The sequence below is a fragment of the Zea mays genome, chromosome 7, assembly GCF_902167145.1.
Source record: "Zea mays cultivar B73 chromosome 7, Zm-B73-REFERENCE-NAM-5.0, whole genome shotgun sequence".
NCBI classification, from domain to species: Eukaryota; Viridiplantae; Streptophyta; class Magnoliopsida; order Poales; family Poaceae; genus Zea; species Zea mays.
In genome coordinates this window covers 165173368-165189961 of record NC_050102.1, presented here as the reverse complement: position 1 = coordinate 165189961, position 16594 = coordinate 165173368, and the positions used below count along the sequence as shown (strand labels likewise).

At 47.3% G+C, this 16594-nt stretch overlaps 2 protein-coding genes across 5 annotated transcripts; both read left to right on the top strand.

The window, feature by feature from the left end:
* The first annotated feature begins 2484 nt into the window (after positions 1 to 2484).
* Positions 2485 to 7300, top strand: LOC103633280 (probable mixed-linked glucan synthase 8). 2 transcript variants are annotated; one of them, XM_008654981.4, is made up of 3 exons: positions 2485 to 3150; positions 4603 to 5338; positions 5481 to 7300. In XM_008654981.4, the coding sequence occupies exons 1-3, from the start codon at positions 2825 to 2827 to the stop codon at positions 7122 to 7124; spliced, it is 2706 nt and encodes a 901-aa protein (XP_008653203.1). In that variant the 5' UTR covers positions 2485 to 2824; the 3' UTR covers positions 7125 to 7300. The 2 variants fall into 2 exon arrangements, with proteins under 2 accessions (XP_008653203.1, XP_008653204.1); XM_008654982.3 differs by lacking the exon at positions 2485 to 3150 and adding an exon at positions 3828 to 4316.
* A 1383-nt stretch (positions 7301 to 8683) lies between these two features.
* On the top strand, positions 8684 to 15518 carry LOC100284683 (uncharacterized). Of its 3 annotated transcripts, XR_004851236.1 has the most exons (4): positions 8684 to 9741; positions 13807 to 13912; positions 14411 to 14454; positions 15231 to 15518. XR_004851236.1 is itself a non-coding variant. In NM_001372419.1 (3 exons), exons 1-2 carry the CDS (start codon positions 8940 to 8942, stop codon positions 14416 to 14418), a joined length of 810 nt encoding a protein of 269 aa, NP_001359348.1. In that variant the 5' UTR covers positions 8759 to 8939; the 3' UTR covers positions 14419 to 14454; positions 15231 to 15474. The 3 variants fall into 3 exon arrangements, 2 of the variants coding, with proteins under 2 accessions (XP_008651511.1, NP_001359348.1); NM_001372419.1 differs by lacking the exon at positions 13807 to 13912 and having other exon boundaries at positions 8759 to 9741; positions 15231 to 15474; XM_008653289.2 differs by lacking the exons at positions 13807 to 13912; positions 14411 to 14454.
* Positions 15519 to 16594: the final 1076 nt, after the last annotated feature.

Sequence of the window (16594 nt, the reverse complement as noted above, 5' to 3'; positions counted from 1 at the left end):
GCGCCCACACACTACAGCTACAGGTGGTGGACTACCTGCATTACGTGTGGATCCAATTGATGCTGCTGAATTGAGTGCCTATCACATCACATTTCCAAAATATAATCGTGTAGGGTCAGTGAGCCGTCTTATTAAAATTAGCTACCTGCATCTACGCTTTCATAATAAATAAAAAAAAAACTACATCGACACAGTTTCATGTGTTGTGTGCGTGTGTGTATGTCGTAGTCGTAGTACTCCCTCTCCCTATGCGGGTAAGATTTATTATTCATAACTCGATGAGGCCTCGCGTTATGAACACATGTCGTATATTGCCTTCCCTCGACCTTATTCGCACAGAAGTGAAGTGTATTATCTATTAGTGGCCTCGTCTTCCGAGCTGTTATTAACACCGTGACTTCTTCATCTCCCTCGCTTTTGTCTTCGCACTTGAGCCACCAAGTGGACTCCAATCATCTTCGTTTTCTCCCCTTTGTGTATAGTATAGACGAATATACTTCTAAAACAAAGTATTAACAAATAACCGTCAGTTTTCAAACGAAGTACCGGGGGGCTACTACGTACATACGTCCCACTACCGGAATCCGAGTCTTTGCCGAGTGTTGGATTCTTTGCCGAGTGCCTTTTGTCGGGCACTCGGCAAAGAAGGCTTTGCCGAGAGCCGCACTCGGTAAAGTCAGGCTCTCGACAAAGAGCCCCTTTACCGAGTGCTGGACACTCGGCAGAGGACAACACTCGGCAAAGAAGGCTCTCGGCAAAGGGCCGTCATTGGCCGTCCCAAAGCTGACGGCCATCAGTCTTTGCCGAGTGCCAACCGTCGGCTCTCGGCAAAGATGCTTCTTTGCCGAGTGCCGCGCAGCTGTCACTCGGCAAAGGAAGCTTTACCGAGTGTCTTATGCAGACACTCGGCAAAGTATATTTTTATTTTTTTGATTTTGTCTCCCAAACTTTTTGTGGTATGTTCCTACACTATGTAGACCTACATGTATCATTTGTGGACAATTATAACATAGTTGTCAATCGTTAGTAGATTTAGTTCGTTTTTTTTGAAATTCTTCGGAAAATTCAAATTTGAACTGCAGGTCACTCGAAACTTTGAAAATCGTGCATGAAAAAATGATATTCATGTTACTTAGCATAAGTTACGACCGATTTCAGAAGCGTACCGGAAACTTCGAGCAACATGCTCACTAAACATGACCGTGAACTTGACATGCACATGTTTAAAAATTGTATAAAACACAAATAAAGTCAGAAAATCATGAAACTTGTCCACGTGTCATGATATCATATGTAGAGGCTGTGATAAAAAATTTAGAATGTTTGGAGAAAGTTGTGAGACACTATGTGTAGAAACCTTCTAAATTCACATTGAAACTCTAGAGAGGACAACAGGGGACGTATCCCGCAACCAAAAGCACCTAATTGACCGATGGAGAATTAACCCCATCAAATCGGAACTCGTGACGAATTTTAGGGATCCAGTGAACGCTCGGTATAGTTGCCAGTATATAGACTACAGCATGCAGCTCTGCCGTATAAGTACAAAACAACGCTTGTGCACGTGCTGAATCTCGAATATCTACCTGTGCTCTACTTCTCTGTGGGCTGCGGCGCTTGTTGTCGGTGTGAACCCGCACTTACAAGAGCAAGACTGGCAGCAGGAGCAGCACACATCTAGGAGGGGACGACGGACGTGCGCTGCGTTGCCGTCGGATGTCAGTAAGCGTGGCGACGAGCGATCTGCGGCACATGGACAGGACGATCGCTATGTACAGTATGTAATAATAAATCCAAGCCACCATCGATCTCTGCATTCTCCAAAGCAAGCCTTTTGTTTTCTAGCTTCCATCCGTTAGGCAGCAGCGCATGCCAGCATCGGTCGTCGGCGTCCCTGCAATGCACCTCACATGACTGTATCAATTCGAAATAACAAAAAAAAAAAAAACATGCGCGGCCGTGGTTTAATTGATCTATGATTCGATCTTAATTGGCTGGAATCACTTGAATACAGACAATCGATCGATGGACCTATATGCATGCATTTTGTTTGGTACGACCAATAACTTCCAGAATATTAGAATTCTTTTTTTTTTCTTCTGAATTGCGTACGTGCATGATTGGATTCTGAAATACAAAGACCATGATATAAGAGGGTACGTAGTGATTGACTCAATTACAGCCATGTTATTTTTTTTTGATAACTGACGAACACACCTTGCTTGCTAGCTGTCCATCTATCACTGAAACTAGCCATTATTAGACTTTATCTACGAAATGTACAGTCCTGATAAACTAGCCACGCGTGAACGACTTGTAGCCGTTATATTCAGTCAAATCATCCGGCCTCCCGTTGAACATGCAGTCATTATTTGCGAATAATCTTCTTGGCCCGGCCTGGGGCCTGGGCTCCTGTGGCATGTGTTGCATATGCTAGCCGTTATTATTTGCGAATAATGCACACAAAATAATGAGCAGCTGGTCGAGCACACTGTAGCTCAGTGTACCCCCGTGGTGCGGATAGGTCGGGTCGTCGACGAGGCCAGCCGACAGTCTGCGGGGACCTTCTTTCGACTGCTTCTAACCGACGATCCAGTGATCGGATCGGCCCCCTGTGTGCGTGATTTTTTTATACGTAGACTCACTAGTCACTACTCAGCATATATCTGCACACTCCTCTACGCCGCTCTGCTCAGTTCTCAGTGCTGCATGCACCGAGCAAGTGAGCTATAGCTACCGACCAGCAGCCCAGCTAATTCAGTCTCTACTAGCAGAGCTAGTAGCCAGCTGCCTGCCACTGACTGATCATCGCGTCGACCAGAGCATGGCTCCTAAGGCGCCGGCGAATAATGGCGCTGTCGTCGTTGCCGGCGGCCATCACGGGGGCAGCACCGACGTCGGCGGCGTTGCCGGGGGCGCGACGACGACGACTGTGCCGACGTCTGTGGCGGCGAACGGCAACGGCAAGCAGCACGGCACGAGGAAGCAGAGGAGGCCTGCAGCGGTAGTCGTCAGCCCGATGGACAAGTACTGGACGCCCGTCGACGACAAGGAGGCGGCGGAGGCCGTCGACGACGGCGGCGAGGACGGGCGGCGCCCGCTCCTGTTCCGGACGTACAAGGTCAAGGGAATCCTCCTGCACCCCTATAGGTGCGTACTGACATCATGCGCTCACTAACATGCTCTACTACTGTCTACTCAATCATAATTGACCCACTGTTTCTACTTTTAGCCTGGCTCGCGATTACCAGTTTTGTAGTGTCAACGATCAGTTACCGCGTTACTCCACGCACGCCTATTTTGCTAAGCTTCGTTACCTATTAAAAATTATATCGTTAGCTTATCACTAAAGTAAAAACTAGGATATATACAGTAGAATTGCACTTTTTTCTTCACTGCCGATAACATATTACTTTTCGGGAGATATTTTTAAGGCCTCCTTTAGAACGCACCATCGAAACAATACAGGAATAGCATAGAAATGCACGTGAAAAAAAACAGAGAAATAAAAAACAGAGAAATTTTGTTAGAATGGGTGTTTAGTTGAGTATATAGGAAAAACATAGGAAAACCAAAGGATGAGGTTTCACTGGAACTTTTTTGTTTCTTCGTTTTTCCTACGAAAGCTCGATGTTAGACAAGAAACTTTCCTGTTGGAACTTCTTTCTTCGTGTTTCCTACCAAAGCTCAGTGTGTGTTTCGATCAGCAATAGACTTATAAACGATGCACCGAATTTCTAGTTGGGTAATAAAGAACACATGGACATGCATTTGACTATGCGGTGTAATATTAGGCCGAGAGATGCAAGCCCGCTTGTTTGTATGCGGCGTATATTCTCAACGTGGACCTAAGGCCCAGCATGCTGCAATGTGAAATTGGGCGGAGCCACGCCCTTGCCCACCGGCCCACGCCAATCGTCCCCTTCCCTCTGCCCATCCCAACCCAACGGCGATGGCCGACGGCGACGAGCGAGCGACCCTACCAGCGCCGATGGCGGGGCGGCGATGTCGTGCCTCAGTCGCTCGCCCCGCGGCCCCGTTTCCAGCTTCCGCTGCACAGCCCAGAGCTCCCCCCATCCGACCCGCCTCCGCTGCTTGCAGCAACTCGTCGCACGGGTCGCCGGGGAGCGCTGGGCTGCCGTTCCGTCTTCTTGGCGCGTCCCGCTAGATTTGTCGCGTTGCCACTTCTCTGATGTCTAGATCTGCGGCGTGATGAGTTGTGGCTGAGAGCTGAGATGCCCAGTGCGCATTGTGCAATCAGAGTCTGCTATGTGCCTAACTGAAGATTTCATCATGTGGACTCCAATGCATTATACGTATGGATTAATTCAGTTCTGCAGCTCTATTTTGCAAGTCGTTACTGACAACTTGTAACAAATTGTTGTATTTACGAGCATTTTTACCATCAAATACAATACAAAACCGCATCTTTTTTTTTGCCATTGTTGTATTTACCATCAAATATGATATTAAACTGTTGTATTTACAAGCATTGTTACTAGTCATAGTATTCCACTATGTACTCATGCCAATTTCAGTGCTAGGACTTCTAGCAACTTTTCCTGACATGTTCTAATTCTGTTTCCGGTTTATCTGCAACAGGTTGTTGACCTTGCTGAGATTGATTGCAATCATCCTATTCTTCATATGGCGTATCCGGCATCCGCATGCCGACGGAATGTGGCTCTGGTGGATATCCATTGTCGGAGATTTCTGGTTTGGTGTCACTTGGTTGCTAAACCAAGTTGCGAAGCTCAACCCTACCAAGCGTGTCCCAGACCTTTCCCTCTTGAGACAACAGTTCGATCTCCCTGATGGCAACTCTAATCTCCCTAGGCTTGATGTTTTTATCAACACCGTCGATCCCATAAACGAGCCTATGATATACACCATGAACTCTATCCTGTCCATTCTTGCCGTAGACTACCCAATCGATAGGACTGCTACCTACCTCTCGGATGATGGAGGGTCCATAATCCATTACGAGGGCTTGCTTGAGACAGCAAATTTCGCGACACTCTGGGTTCCATTTTGCCGAAAACATAGCATTGAGCCGAGAGCCCCTGAGAGCTATTTTGCTGTGAAGTCGCGCCCATACACTGGAAATGTACCAGATGAGTTTGCTGATGATCATAGACGCATGTCTAAGGAGTATGATGAGTTCAAGGTGCGTTTGGATGCACTTTTTACTAAAATCCCTGAACGCTCAGATGCACACAATGCAGAGGCCAAGGAAGGTGTAAAGGCAACCTGGATGGCAGACGGAACACAGTGGCCAGGAACATGGTTTGACCCTGCTGAAAACCACAAGAAAGGGCAACATGCTGGAATTGTTAAGGTATGCGATTTTGCTAGCCCTTTTTCTTCGTGTGGATAAAACTTGGTCTCTAATAGTGGTGCTTATAATAATTAACATAGTCTTGCATGAGGGGGCCTAAGAAAGTGTATTGATCCATACCTCTATCATGGCTGTTCGACAGGTTATGTTGAATCACCCGGGCGATGAACCTCGGTTTGGTGGACCAGCAAGTGCTGAAACCCCTCTGGACTTCAGTGCCGTTGACGTGCGGCTCCCAATGCTCGTCTATATCTCCCGTGAGAAGAGTCCAAGCCATGACCACCAAAAGAAAGCAGGCGCCATGAACGTGCAGCTGCGGATCTCTGCGCTTCTGACCAACGCTCCCTTCATCATCAATTTTGATGGTGACCACTACGTCAACAACTCACAGGCCTTCCGAGCTGCGATGTGCTTCATGCTGGACCGGCGGGATGGCGAGAACACCGCTTTTGTTCAGTTCCCGCAACGCTTTGACGATGTCGACCCAACAGACAGGTACTGCAATCACAACCGTGTCTTCTTTGATGCCACCTTGCTCGGCCTAAATGGCATCCAGGGACCCTCCTATGTTGGCACCGGTTGCATGTTCCGCCGGATCGCTGTCTATGGTATTGATCCACCTCGTTGGAGAACTGATGCCTTCAAGCTTGTGGACAACCCCAGCAAGTTTGGCAGCTCAATGCTCTTCATCAACTCCATACCATCGGCTGCGAACCAAGAATGGTCCATGGCGTCACCACCGGCACATGAGGAGTCGGTCATGGAAGAGCTGAATAATGTCATGAAGTGCGCATATGAAGAGGGCACTGAGTTCGGAAAGGAAATCGGCTGGGTGTACAACATTGCTACGGAGGACGTGGTGACCGGCTTCCGAGTACACCGGACAGGGTGGCGATCTATGTACTGCCGCATGGAGCCGGATGCCTTCCGTGGCACTGCACCAATCAACCTCACGGAGCGCCTCTGCCAGATCCTGCGCTGGTCGGGCGGCTCCCTTGAAATGTTCTTCTCACACTGCCCGCTCCTTGCTGGCCGTCGACTGAACTTGATGCAACGGATCGCCTACACCAACATGACAGCCTACCCAATCTCATCGGTCTTCCTTGTGTTCTACCTCCTCTTCCCCGTCATATGGATCTTCCGTGGCGAGTTCTACATCCAGAAGCCGTTCCCGACATACGTGCTGTACCTCGTCGTCATCATAGCAATGACAGAGCTGATCGGCATGGTGGAGATCAAGTGGGCAGGCCTCACGCTGCTGGACTGGATCCGCAACGAGCAGTTCTACATCATCGGGGCGACAGCCGTGTACCCGTTAGCGACGCTGCACATCGTGCTGAAGCTAGTCCTTCGCGGGAACGGCGTTTCGTTCAAGCTGACGGCGAAGCAGGCTACGAGCGCCGTGAACGAGAAGTACGCTGAGATGTACGTGGTGCAGTGGACGCCACTGCTGATCCCCACAATAGCGGTGATCGCCGTGAACGTCGGCGCGATCGGGGCGGCGATCGGCAAGGCGGTCGTCGGGGGGTGGTCGCTCCTGCAGATGGCCGACGCGTCCCTTGGACTGGTGTTCAACGCGTGGATCCTGCTGCTGATCTACCCGTTCGCGCTCGGGGTGATGGGGCGGTGGAGCAAGAGGCCCTATATCCTGTTCGTCCTGTTCATGATTGGGTTCGCTGTAGTGGCGGCGGTGGTTGTTGCCATCCATGCTGCGCGCACTGGTTCTGTTCGGTTCCATTCCGGACATTCAGGCGGTGCTAGCTTCCCTACAAGCTGGGGGTTTTAGATCGCGTTCATCATTGGTTAGTGGCATTGGTTGCAGGTTGTTCCATTAGCTGAGAGCTTCTTCGCTGTGGAGTTCCTACTTGATGTAAATCGTGCATTGATTGTACATGTTTGTTCAGTGGATGGTTTGTAAGGAACAAAAAATGGTGGTAAAGTGAAAGCACATTTCTGCCTCGATTTTGACATGTACCGGTACGTGAGTGCAACGTGGCACTGGTTTCCTGGACCTGGAACTTGGATCTGGGGTACTCGTAAGAAACTGTCTGAATGTCAGTGGTTGTGATTGCTGACAGCCCCCGGTTACTCGCGTGCGTTTTCTGCTCCTGCACAGGTATTCGTACCTGGTGAGGAGAGCCGAGCAACGCCACAAGAGCTCAAGCAGACTGCAGACCCATTGTCTCGTGCAGTTCTTGTTCCGTAGGCTACGTCTATGTGCTCAGTGCCCATATATTGGTTTCTTGTATTATCTTCATTTCAAATTACAAGCTATTCCATTTTTTAAAAAACAAAACAATTTTAGTTTAACTAAAAAATTATATGATAAGATAATAACATTTAAGATGTCAATTAAGTATTTTTAGATCCTTAATTAATTATTTTTACAGTATATATATTTGATGTTCTAAATCTTTATAGTTTTCTCTATAATTTTGATTAAATTTAACATGTTTTTGAGTTCTTTAAAAAAATTAGAATATCTTATAAATTAAAAGAGAAGGAACACTATGGTTATAGTCGAATTTTCTTTCTTGCAATGCTCTGCTAGATTACCAGGTTGGTTACTAGTCCATTTCATGTTAATTAAGCCCCCGGGGGCCCGGGGAAACATGATAATAAACTAATAAAATCGATAGCCATAGGTGATGCGTCAGTCAAGTGGTGGCTAGACGATTCCGCTACCAGAATGTTGTTCCTTGCAACTGAAACAAATGACTGCAGGCTGGACTGGACGATGATTGGCATGCGCGGTGCGCTTTTGACTCCAACAAGGAAAAAGGGCGCGAGTGCGAGTGATCATCCGTGCCTAATGCTGCAAGGTAATGATTGGCGGGGCCGGGGCCTCGTCCTAGCATGAGTTGCAGCCTTGCACCACTTTGCGACTGATGATCACGTGGAGCGTGGAGGAGGAAACTGGTATGTGCGGTGCAGCAGGATAGGCCAACACAACAATTTCGCCTGATGCGCGCCGTTTAGTAGCACAGATCACAGACCAACCCAGCGTCATGAAGATCTTTTGCGCTACACGAGTTCAAAGAGATCGCGGCAGCGGAAGCTGCAGTTGTTCTAGCTCTATCGCTGTTCGTGGTCTCAGAGAATTTGTAAGGAATTCTTCGCTAGAAGAGTGTCTTGTACGACCCTACTCTAAACAAAACAGCGGCATTTTCTTGTTCTTTTCTTTTGATTGAATCGGTACATGCTAAGGTACACGTACTTATCCGTAGTATATACGAAATGACGAAATAGGAACAGGAACAGCGAGCTGGCCAAGTTGGTCCAAAAGCCGTTGGATCTTAGGAGGCGTCCTTATCCATCCTCCACGTGCAGCCGACCAGCCGTCGAATTCCGTTCCAAGGCAAACTAGGCAAAGGGTCCTCGTGGCCTCCTCCTCTCCAGACTCCAGAGTCCAGACCGTGACAAGTTCATCATCCAGCCCCGCTTGCGCTTGACCCCTTCAAGTCCAAGCATTCCATTCCATCCAGTACCTTCCTTGTCACCTTGACCTTCCCCCTCCCTTCCTAGTCCCCTACTCGCCAGTCCACAGGACCTCGACCCCGCTAAGCAAGCTCCAAGAGCGATCGCCGCAGAAGATCCCGCGATGCAGGCCCCGCCGGCGCCCTCCTCCGTCGACCTGCCGCTGGCGGTGGCGCCGCCGCCGGTGAAGGCGCCGACCCCGCGGCCCCCGCCGCCGGCCTCGCTGCAGCCCGAGTCCCCGGGGGTCTTCTTCTCCGCCGCCGCCGCCGCCGCGCCCCTGGGCACCGCCCACCGCCGCATCGCCATCGCCGTCGACCTCTCCGACGAGTCCGCCTACGCCGTGCGCTGGGCCGTCGCCAACTACCTCCGCCCCGGGGACGCCGTCATCCTGCTCCACGTGCGCCCCACCTCCGTGCTCTACGGCGCCGACTGGGGCGCCGTCGACGTCTCCCTCCCCAACCCTAGCGCCACCGCCGCCTCCGAGGACGGCGACGGCGACTGCGAGACCGCCGCTGCCGCGCGCAGGATGGAGGACGACTACGACGCCTTCACGGCCACCAAGGCCGACGACTTCGCCAGCCCGCTCAAGGACGCCGGCATCCCCTACAAGATCCACATCGTCAGGGACCACGACATGAAGGAGCGCCTCTGCCTCGAGGTCGAGCGCCTCTCGCTCAGCGCCGTCATCATGGGGAGCAAGGGCTTCGGCGCCGCGCGGAGGACCAGCAAGGGCAGGCTCGGCAGCGTCAGCGACTACTGCGTGCACCACTGTGTCTGCCCCGTTGTGGTGGTGCGCTTCCCTGATGACGGCTCTGCCGAGGGTGGGGAGGCCGCTGGTTTGTCCGCCGCGGTTGGTGCTGAGGATGTGCTGCACCCCGTGCCGGAGGAAGAAGGCGAGTACCATGACGCTGCGGAGGAGCACAAGGGTAAACTGGGTTTCTACTCTTATATTTGCTTGTTGTGCATGTCATAGGGAGGTTGCCTTCATCATCCATACGAAAATGCACCAAAATTTAACTCACAATAACAATGGGATAGGACAATGCCCGCAACAAATTTACTATCGATTCATTGACTCTGACGAACTCTGGGTTATTCTGCTCCCAACCGCAGAGTTCGTCATTCTTTCTTCCATGATGGAAGCTCGTAGTTTGTTACTTCACGGCAGCTAAGTGTTCAGAGTTTTTTTACCATGAAAATAGGAAGTTCTCAAAACACGTCACTGAATCTGAACACCCAGAGTTCATGGCGCCGAGCTCGGCCACGTCGGCGCCGTGTCAGCCTTCGTCGCCAGCGGAGCACGCGCCTCGGCGCCAAGATCTGTGGCGCCGAACAAAGGGTCCAAAAAAGAGATTAAGTCATCCAAGTGTCTAAACGTGAATATTTATCAAGAAAAGGGCTAAAATACAAAAAATTCGGGTAAGCCTTCCCCCGCAAATACCGAGAGGTTGCTTCGAACCGCTACCTGGTGACTCAGTGAGACAGCTCTCACCACTGCACTAGGTCTAAGCAGTCATTCTAACTTGAATAGAAGTACGTAGCAAGGATTGCTGCTACACATTTCCTTTATATGAACAATATTTGGTTCTGGTTATCCTCTAGGACGTCTGCTTCATATGGTATTACAGTACTTTGTGGAACTTGATTGTTTGGTGGAACAACCTGGTGTATCAAGACTAGGTTTAGTAACCATGGGCCCTTTTTAGTGATGTAAGATTGCCCATGTAGGGTTGTGGTAACCACGTTTCATCAATTCTATGTCTCCTTGGTTCAGTTTTTCCTACTGAAGCGTCTAGAATTTAGGCTGCAAGCATTCTACTATTCTACATGCTCTGGTAATAGTCCATTTAGTTCTATTAAGTTTTGAGATTTTGGCAGGAACTAATTATGAAACCTCATTTTCACTATCAGCCTGAGAAGACAGTTTATTGATCATCACTTTATGTTTGTTCTTGCCTATTATAACATTTGGCTGGAGACACCTGAATTAAAATTTCAATGGTAGATTTAGCCTTGTTTTCCTATAAAAGAAAGAGGTACTGATATGTGGTTATGCCACAACTTATTAATGCTAAAGCGGGGATTTACTAGAACATTTTTTTCTTCTTATGGTTAGGTTCATTATATAGGATAGCATTTCGAGGCCATATAAATCAGTAAACACAAAAAAAGAAGTGGGGACAGCATTCTCAGAATTTTACTTCTATCACTTCTCCTTTGCATCAGTGGAAAGTTGACAACTATATGGTTGGATGCATTTTTGGCCTCTGAAATACAGTTGCTGAATGTTCTTCAGTAAGCAGAATTAGCTGTAACATCTGTCATATACTAACCTAGACATGTTCTTGCAATTGCATAACCCATTAAAGAAAATGCCCATATTTTGGAAACCTGACGCTGTTATCCATTTTAGTAATTAAACCAAAACATGGCCTTCTCCCTACTATTGTCAATTAGGGCTGGAAGGAGACTGAGCTTGTGCCACTTGGTGATCAAATCGATCTTTGTGCTTAGTCTCCTGTACTGCCATGAGTGCGAGTCACCTGCAGTATGCAGATCACAACGAAGTGCTAGCTTCTACATGACCATCTATTCCAGGATACCCATACTATGTCCCCTTTGGAGATAGAGGTGACTGGAATCCATGATATCTGGCCGCAGCATGATGTCATCTGTTTGCTTCATGCAACCAATCGATCAATGTATTAAAAATGTCCTGTGTAAAGAAGCTTGTCTTTCCCTTATCCATTCTGTGAGCTGTAAGCCTACACTTAAGCATATGTAGCTACCAAGTTATGTACCTTTGTCGTTGGCTTTAGCTGAAATGGAGACAAACTGCAGTTGCAGTTTGGTGTGCTTGTATGAGTTAGTCTTCCTTGGGGTTCTTTGGTATTTTTTTTACAAAATAACTTCCATGAGGTCATTAGGGGAACAGAATAGGGTGGTACTGGATTTATAAGTTTTTAGGTAGTGGGATCTATTTGGGTGTTATCCAAATCATGCTAAAAGGGAGGAAAGACCATGTAGTTCTGTGTGGCAAGTATTTAGTAAATAAATAGGTAGACTCTTTGCTTTCATGTGATAGGTCGGGTGCATGATTTCCCCATTCGCACGGCACAATGTTGCTCTCCGGCCTACCAATGCTCCTAGCTCATCTTTCTACCAATGCCAGTTGTGGCGTCACAGCTCATGTGCTTCCAATGCGTCACGCCTCACGGCTCCTGGAAGTGCCACGTCTGCCATAAGCTCAATCAACCTGCTGCGCCACCACTTGGATTGTCATGTAGGTGAGCACCTTGCCACAACACATACATAATACAAACTTTAGAAAACCCTTGGTCGAGGAGAAAACCCCCGAACCCCTTCCCACCCATGCATAGTGGTACCGTAGCCCATGTGAGAACGACTGGTCGAGGGAATTTTTTTAACCCCAGTCTAAAATTTGCTCCACGGGGAGTCGAACTCGGGATCTCAGGAGTGCTACTCAGACCATCTAACCAACTCAGCTAAAGGCCCGTAAGCAATTGGATTGAATTAGATATGGACATATCTGTTATGGCCGCAGCTAGATTGAGGGAGCGTAAGGGGGGCGGTTGGGGGCCTTGCCCACGGCTTAGCAAGAGGGAAGGGTTTTCTTTAATTTTTGCTCGATTAGATTAATACATCCCTCTCCTTATGTAGAGAGGCTTACTTGACCCCCTAAGAAAATATCCTAACCAAAACAATCTAACTTATCTCTTTCCTTATAATCGCTCCATTTTTTATTTGTCGCGTTTTAGTTCAAAAATGAACTAGCGAGCGACAAATATTCGAGAACGGAGGTAGTACTAACTAACCAAATCAATCTAACTTATTTCTTTTCTAACAAACCAAACCAATCTAATCTGCCCAACACTGTTCACAAGATATTGTTTATGCGTTATAGTGCCACGTGGGCCCCTGGACCGGCTCCACTTTTCATAACACTACTCCACCCTTCCAAGACAGCTCATCCTTGAGTTGTGCTAGTGGCCATGGTTGCAGATGTCGATATTCCCATGGAGACGCGGGGCTTACAAGGGCACCATTCAGACGATGGAGTTGCATGTGTACAACCACCTGGATCACATGTCGTAGTCTGGTGGGTGTTGAGACCTGGGAGTGTTCGCAACGACGACTAGCAGAGATGCCCTCCTAGAGGCTGGTTATGGAATGCAGCAGTGCTATGTAGTGCACACCTGTTGGGTTGAGGGAGCACAAGGGGCCCGACTGGTGCCTTGTTCATGGTCAAGCAAGTGGGAATGGTTTTCCTTCTTAGTCTTGCTTTATTAGATTGACACATCTTCTCTACTTATATAGAGAGGCTTAATTGACCCCTAAGAAAATATCCTAACCAAATCAATCTAATTAATCACTTTCCTTATCCTAACTAACCAAATCTTTTCTCATACTAACTAACCAAACCAGTCAAACTTATCTTTTTTGTAACAAACCAGACCAATCTAATCTGCACGGCACTGCTCACAAGGTGCCCCCCCCTGCCTCCACCTGCCATAAAATCTTATATCGGATGCGTCTTGGTCCGATTTGGATATGGATCTTGATCTATCCCTCCCCTTCTCAAAATTAGATGATACTATTAGTTATCTGAATCGTTATGCTCCCTTTGTCATTGATATTCAATATGTGCAAACTTTAACATATGCTCTTCGGTTGGCTGGTTAAATTTTATAGAATGGGTGATGTCATTTCACAGGTTTTTGTTAATAAATCAATGTGAGGGAACTAGGGAAGGCGCTAGGCGCTCTCTGGCCTCCACCTTGAGTTTATATGTGCCTTGGCATGTGCCATACACTTAACAAGAGATCAGTGGGCCTACCGGCCTAGCATTGGACAGAAAGGCCTGTCAAAGCAGCCCAAGCCCAAGTCTGAATGGCCAGTCCTTATTCTTATGCTCCCACCTTATCCAATTGCTGATTGATGCTCTCCCCTCCCCTGTTCGGTGGCCCCAGTTCCAATCCAGCCATGCTCGTCACCACTGATGTTCCCGCCTCCCTGCCTTGGTGGATCTGCATGTGGAGGCCACTGAGGACATCATGTCTGCTGGCCTTCGGCATGGTACCCCCACCTGCTCAGCTTGGATAAAATAGCAAGTAGCTGTCATTAACAAGTTGAAGATGTTGACATAACTCTGCCTTTTCTGTTATGCTTTCAATGGAAAATATATTAAGCATCACAAACTTTACTGTTGCACCATAGTTTCATATTTGTGAAATAGCTTGATGGCAATCGTTATTCCTATCCAAAAAATCCAATTAGTTTATGTATCACAGTCACAGCTTTGATCAGTGAAAGGGTTAGCTTACGCTTAGATTCCTTTAGCTGAGTTTTCATCATCTGTGTGCTATTCCATATCAAGCTGTGAGCTAATGTTTTCTTATTAGTTAGTGCCTGAAAAACTGAACTGTTCTCAAATGTTTTAACGTTTGAATTTACTGCATCATTCTCATTAATTTTTATGGTGGCTTTAATGGAAAAAAACAGTTTGCATGTATCATATCAATGGACCTTTGTGGTTAATTAGGCTAATATCTAGAAGTGGTGCAATTTCTGCAGATGCTTGACCTCGTTGATGCATTGTGAAGTCCTCTTGGATTCAGGTTAGCATGGAATTAAAATCTTCCACTTGGGTTGTATTATTGTTATACGATGGGCATCATCTATCGAACTTTTTTTTTCTCAATAGTACGTCCTGTACCTGTTCGGTCTTTGGCTAAGGCATCAGTGCTGCACATTTCTGCTGTATGTGTTGCACATCATATGTGGTAGTTTTTTAGAATTTCATTCTCACTGTGATATGGCATCTTTGTTGCATGCAGTGCTGTGGGTAGAGATGTATGGAAAGTTATGCATGCTGAATTATGTTTTTACTTTAAGTTGTGAAGTTTGAGGGTTTTTTTAATAGTTTTGACATGAAACATAGGAGAACTTTTGCCCTTGACTGTCTGAAACCAAGGATAGCTCTCTGCCTCTGCGCAACATGAATTTATCATTCAGGCCTACAAAGCAGGAACATGTTTTCTTTTTTAGAGCAAATGTTATTATATCCGGACAAGTTTTTAGAATGACATTACAGTGGATCCTTTAATAATTAATACTCCTAGAAAACCTTAGCTTCCTTTGATTTGATCATTTCCTCCCATATGATCAGAGGTCCAGTGTCATGTGCTTCTGTGTCCGAACCTGTTACCGTGTATTCCATGGACAGTTTTGCTGGAACTTTTGGACGTGCACGGCTTCAGTTTTAAGAAAACTGCATCATCTGGCTTGACAACGACCGAAAGTTCTCATTTACCTGCACCTGTTAATCTGTTATACTACTATTTTTCTTCAATTTCGTTTATATTTCTCTAATTCATGTCCTTTCCTTCCACAGCATGTAGAGGTTCTAGCATTCGACTGTTGGCTGGGTGCTAAGCTGGGATTTGTACTTGAGTGCATGTGATGTTTATGAACTCCCATTACCGGTGTCTATCCGTGCTTTCGCTTTGTTTGTATCCTCCGTTACCTTTGTTCATGTAGCTTGTCTGACTTCCACTGCGTGGTGGATATATGTCTGAACATTTGTAGCTACTTTGCGTTGCACTGTGTTTCTGATGAAAGTTACAGGTTACTGGTCACTTCTATAGAACCCAAAAAAAACAAGGATGCAAATTCGTCCTGATTTTTATTTTCTTTATTTTAGTATAAAGTAGAAGGGCAGGCATGATGTCGGTGTGTCGAGTAAGCCAAAAGATCCCGAGTTCGACGCAGTATTGTAATGCTTGCCTCGGTTATTTCTTCTCTAGACTTAGAAGCCATTTTAGTTTAAGGTAACTAGTAGATTTGTGAGCCGTCCGATGTGCTCATGCCGATATCCTGTCCCGAGGAAAGTTCCACTGTTTTTCCACTTAACTTCAAATACAGGTACCTTTTCTTTTTTCTTTACCAGTGCCTGGCATGGTGTAGTTGTGCCATGTTCCCCGAGGCCCTTTTGCCGCTGTGGTTGGATTCATCTTCCATTAGGAGCTGGAAGCGACGCAACGGAGTATTCTTCTCTTATTCAGAATACTTTTCTGGTTCATGGAAATGAGTGGCAGTAACCATCTCAATGTGCTGGGATTGATTCTGTGCCTTTCCTCGTCGCAATGGTTTTTTGCCAACACTGGCATTGGGGTTCTCTAGTCTTGAAAATTTTGGCTGGTTTGGACTTTTTGGTTCGTGAAGTGGATGGTCTGCTAGCTATGGATGTGCTGCTGTTGCACTTCTCATGCTGTCCCACTGTATCATACTACTAGAGGAGGACCCCACCAAATCGCTGAATCACATGCATGATCAGCATGGTTTACCGCAACCACAGAAGCATGTTGTAGATCTTTGCCCTTTGTAGAAAGAATACTTGCGTAGGAAACCTTCTGATGCCTATCTGCCATGGATTCCATGGGTCGGAAAAGAATACCTGTTGGATCTGTGTGAATGTTTAGGTGAGCGACTCAGAATTGGCCTACTGAACCCAAATACTTCCGTGATGAGACACTCGTCTCTTATTCCGTCGCTGCATCGGAGGGGGGCTGCCTCGTTTTGCAACTCAACCTGCCACGAGCCTTTTGTGGACAATACAATACGTTCGGTCTGTAGCCACTCACCATCCCCTTTTCTGGGACGGATGTTTCCATCCCAGCTACCTGCCGTGTTTTGACTAGTTTAATCTTGAAGGCTCGCGTCGCCGCTTGCCAGCGTGTGAGTTTTTTTTTTTTTTTT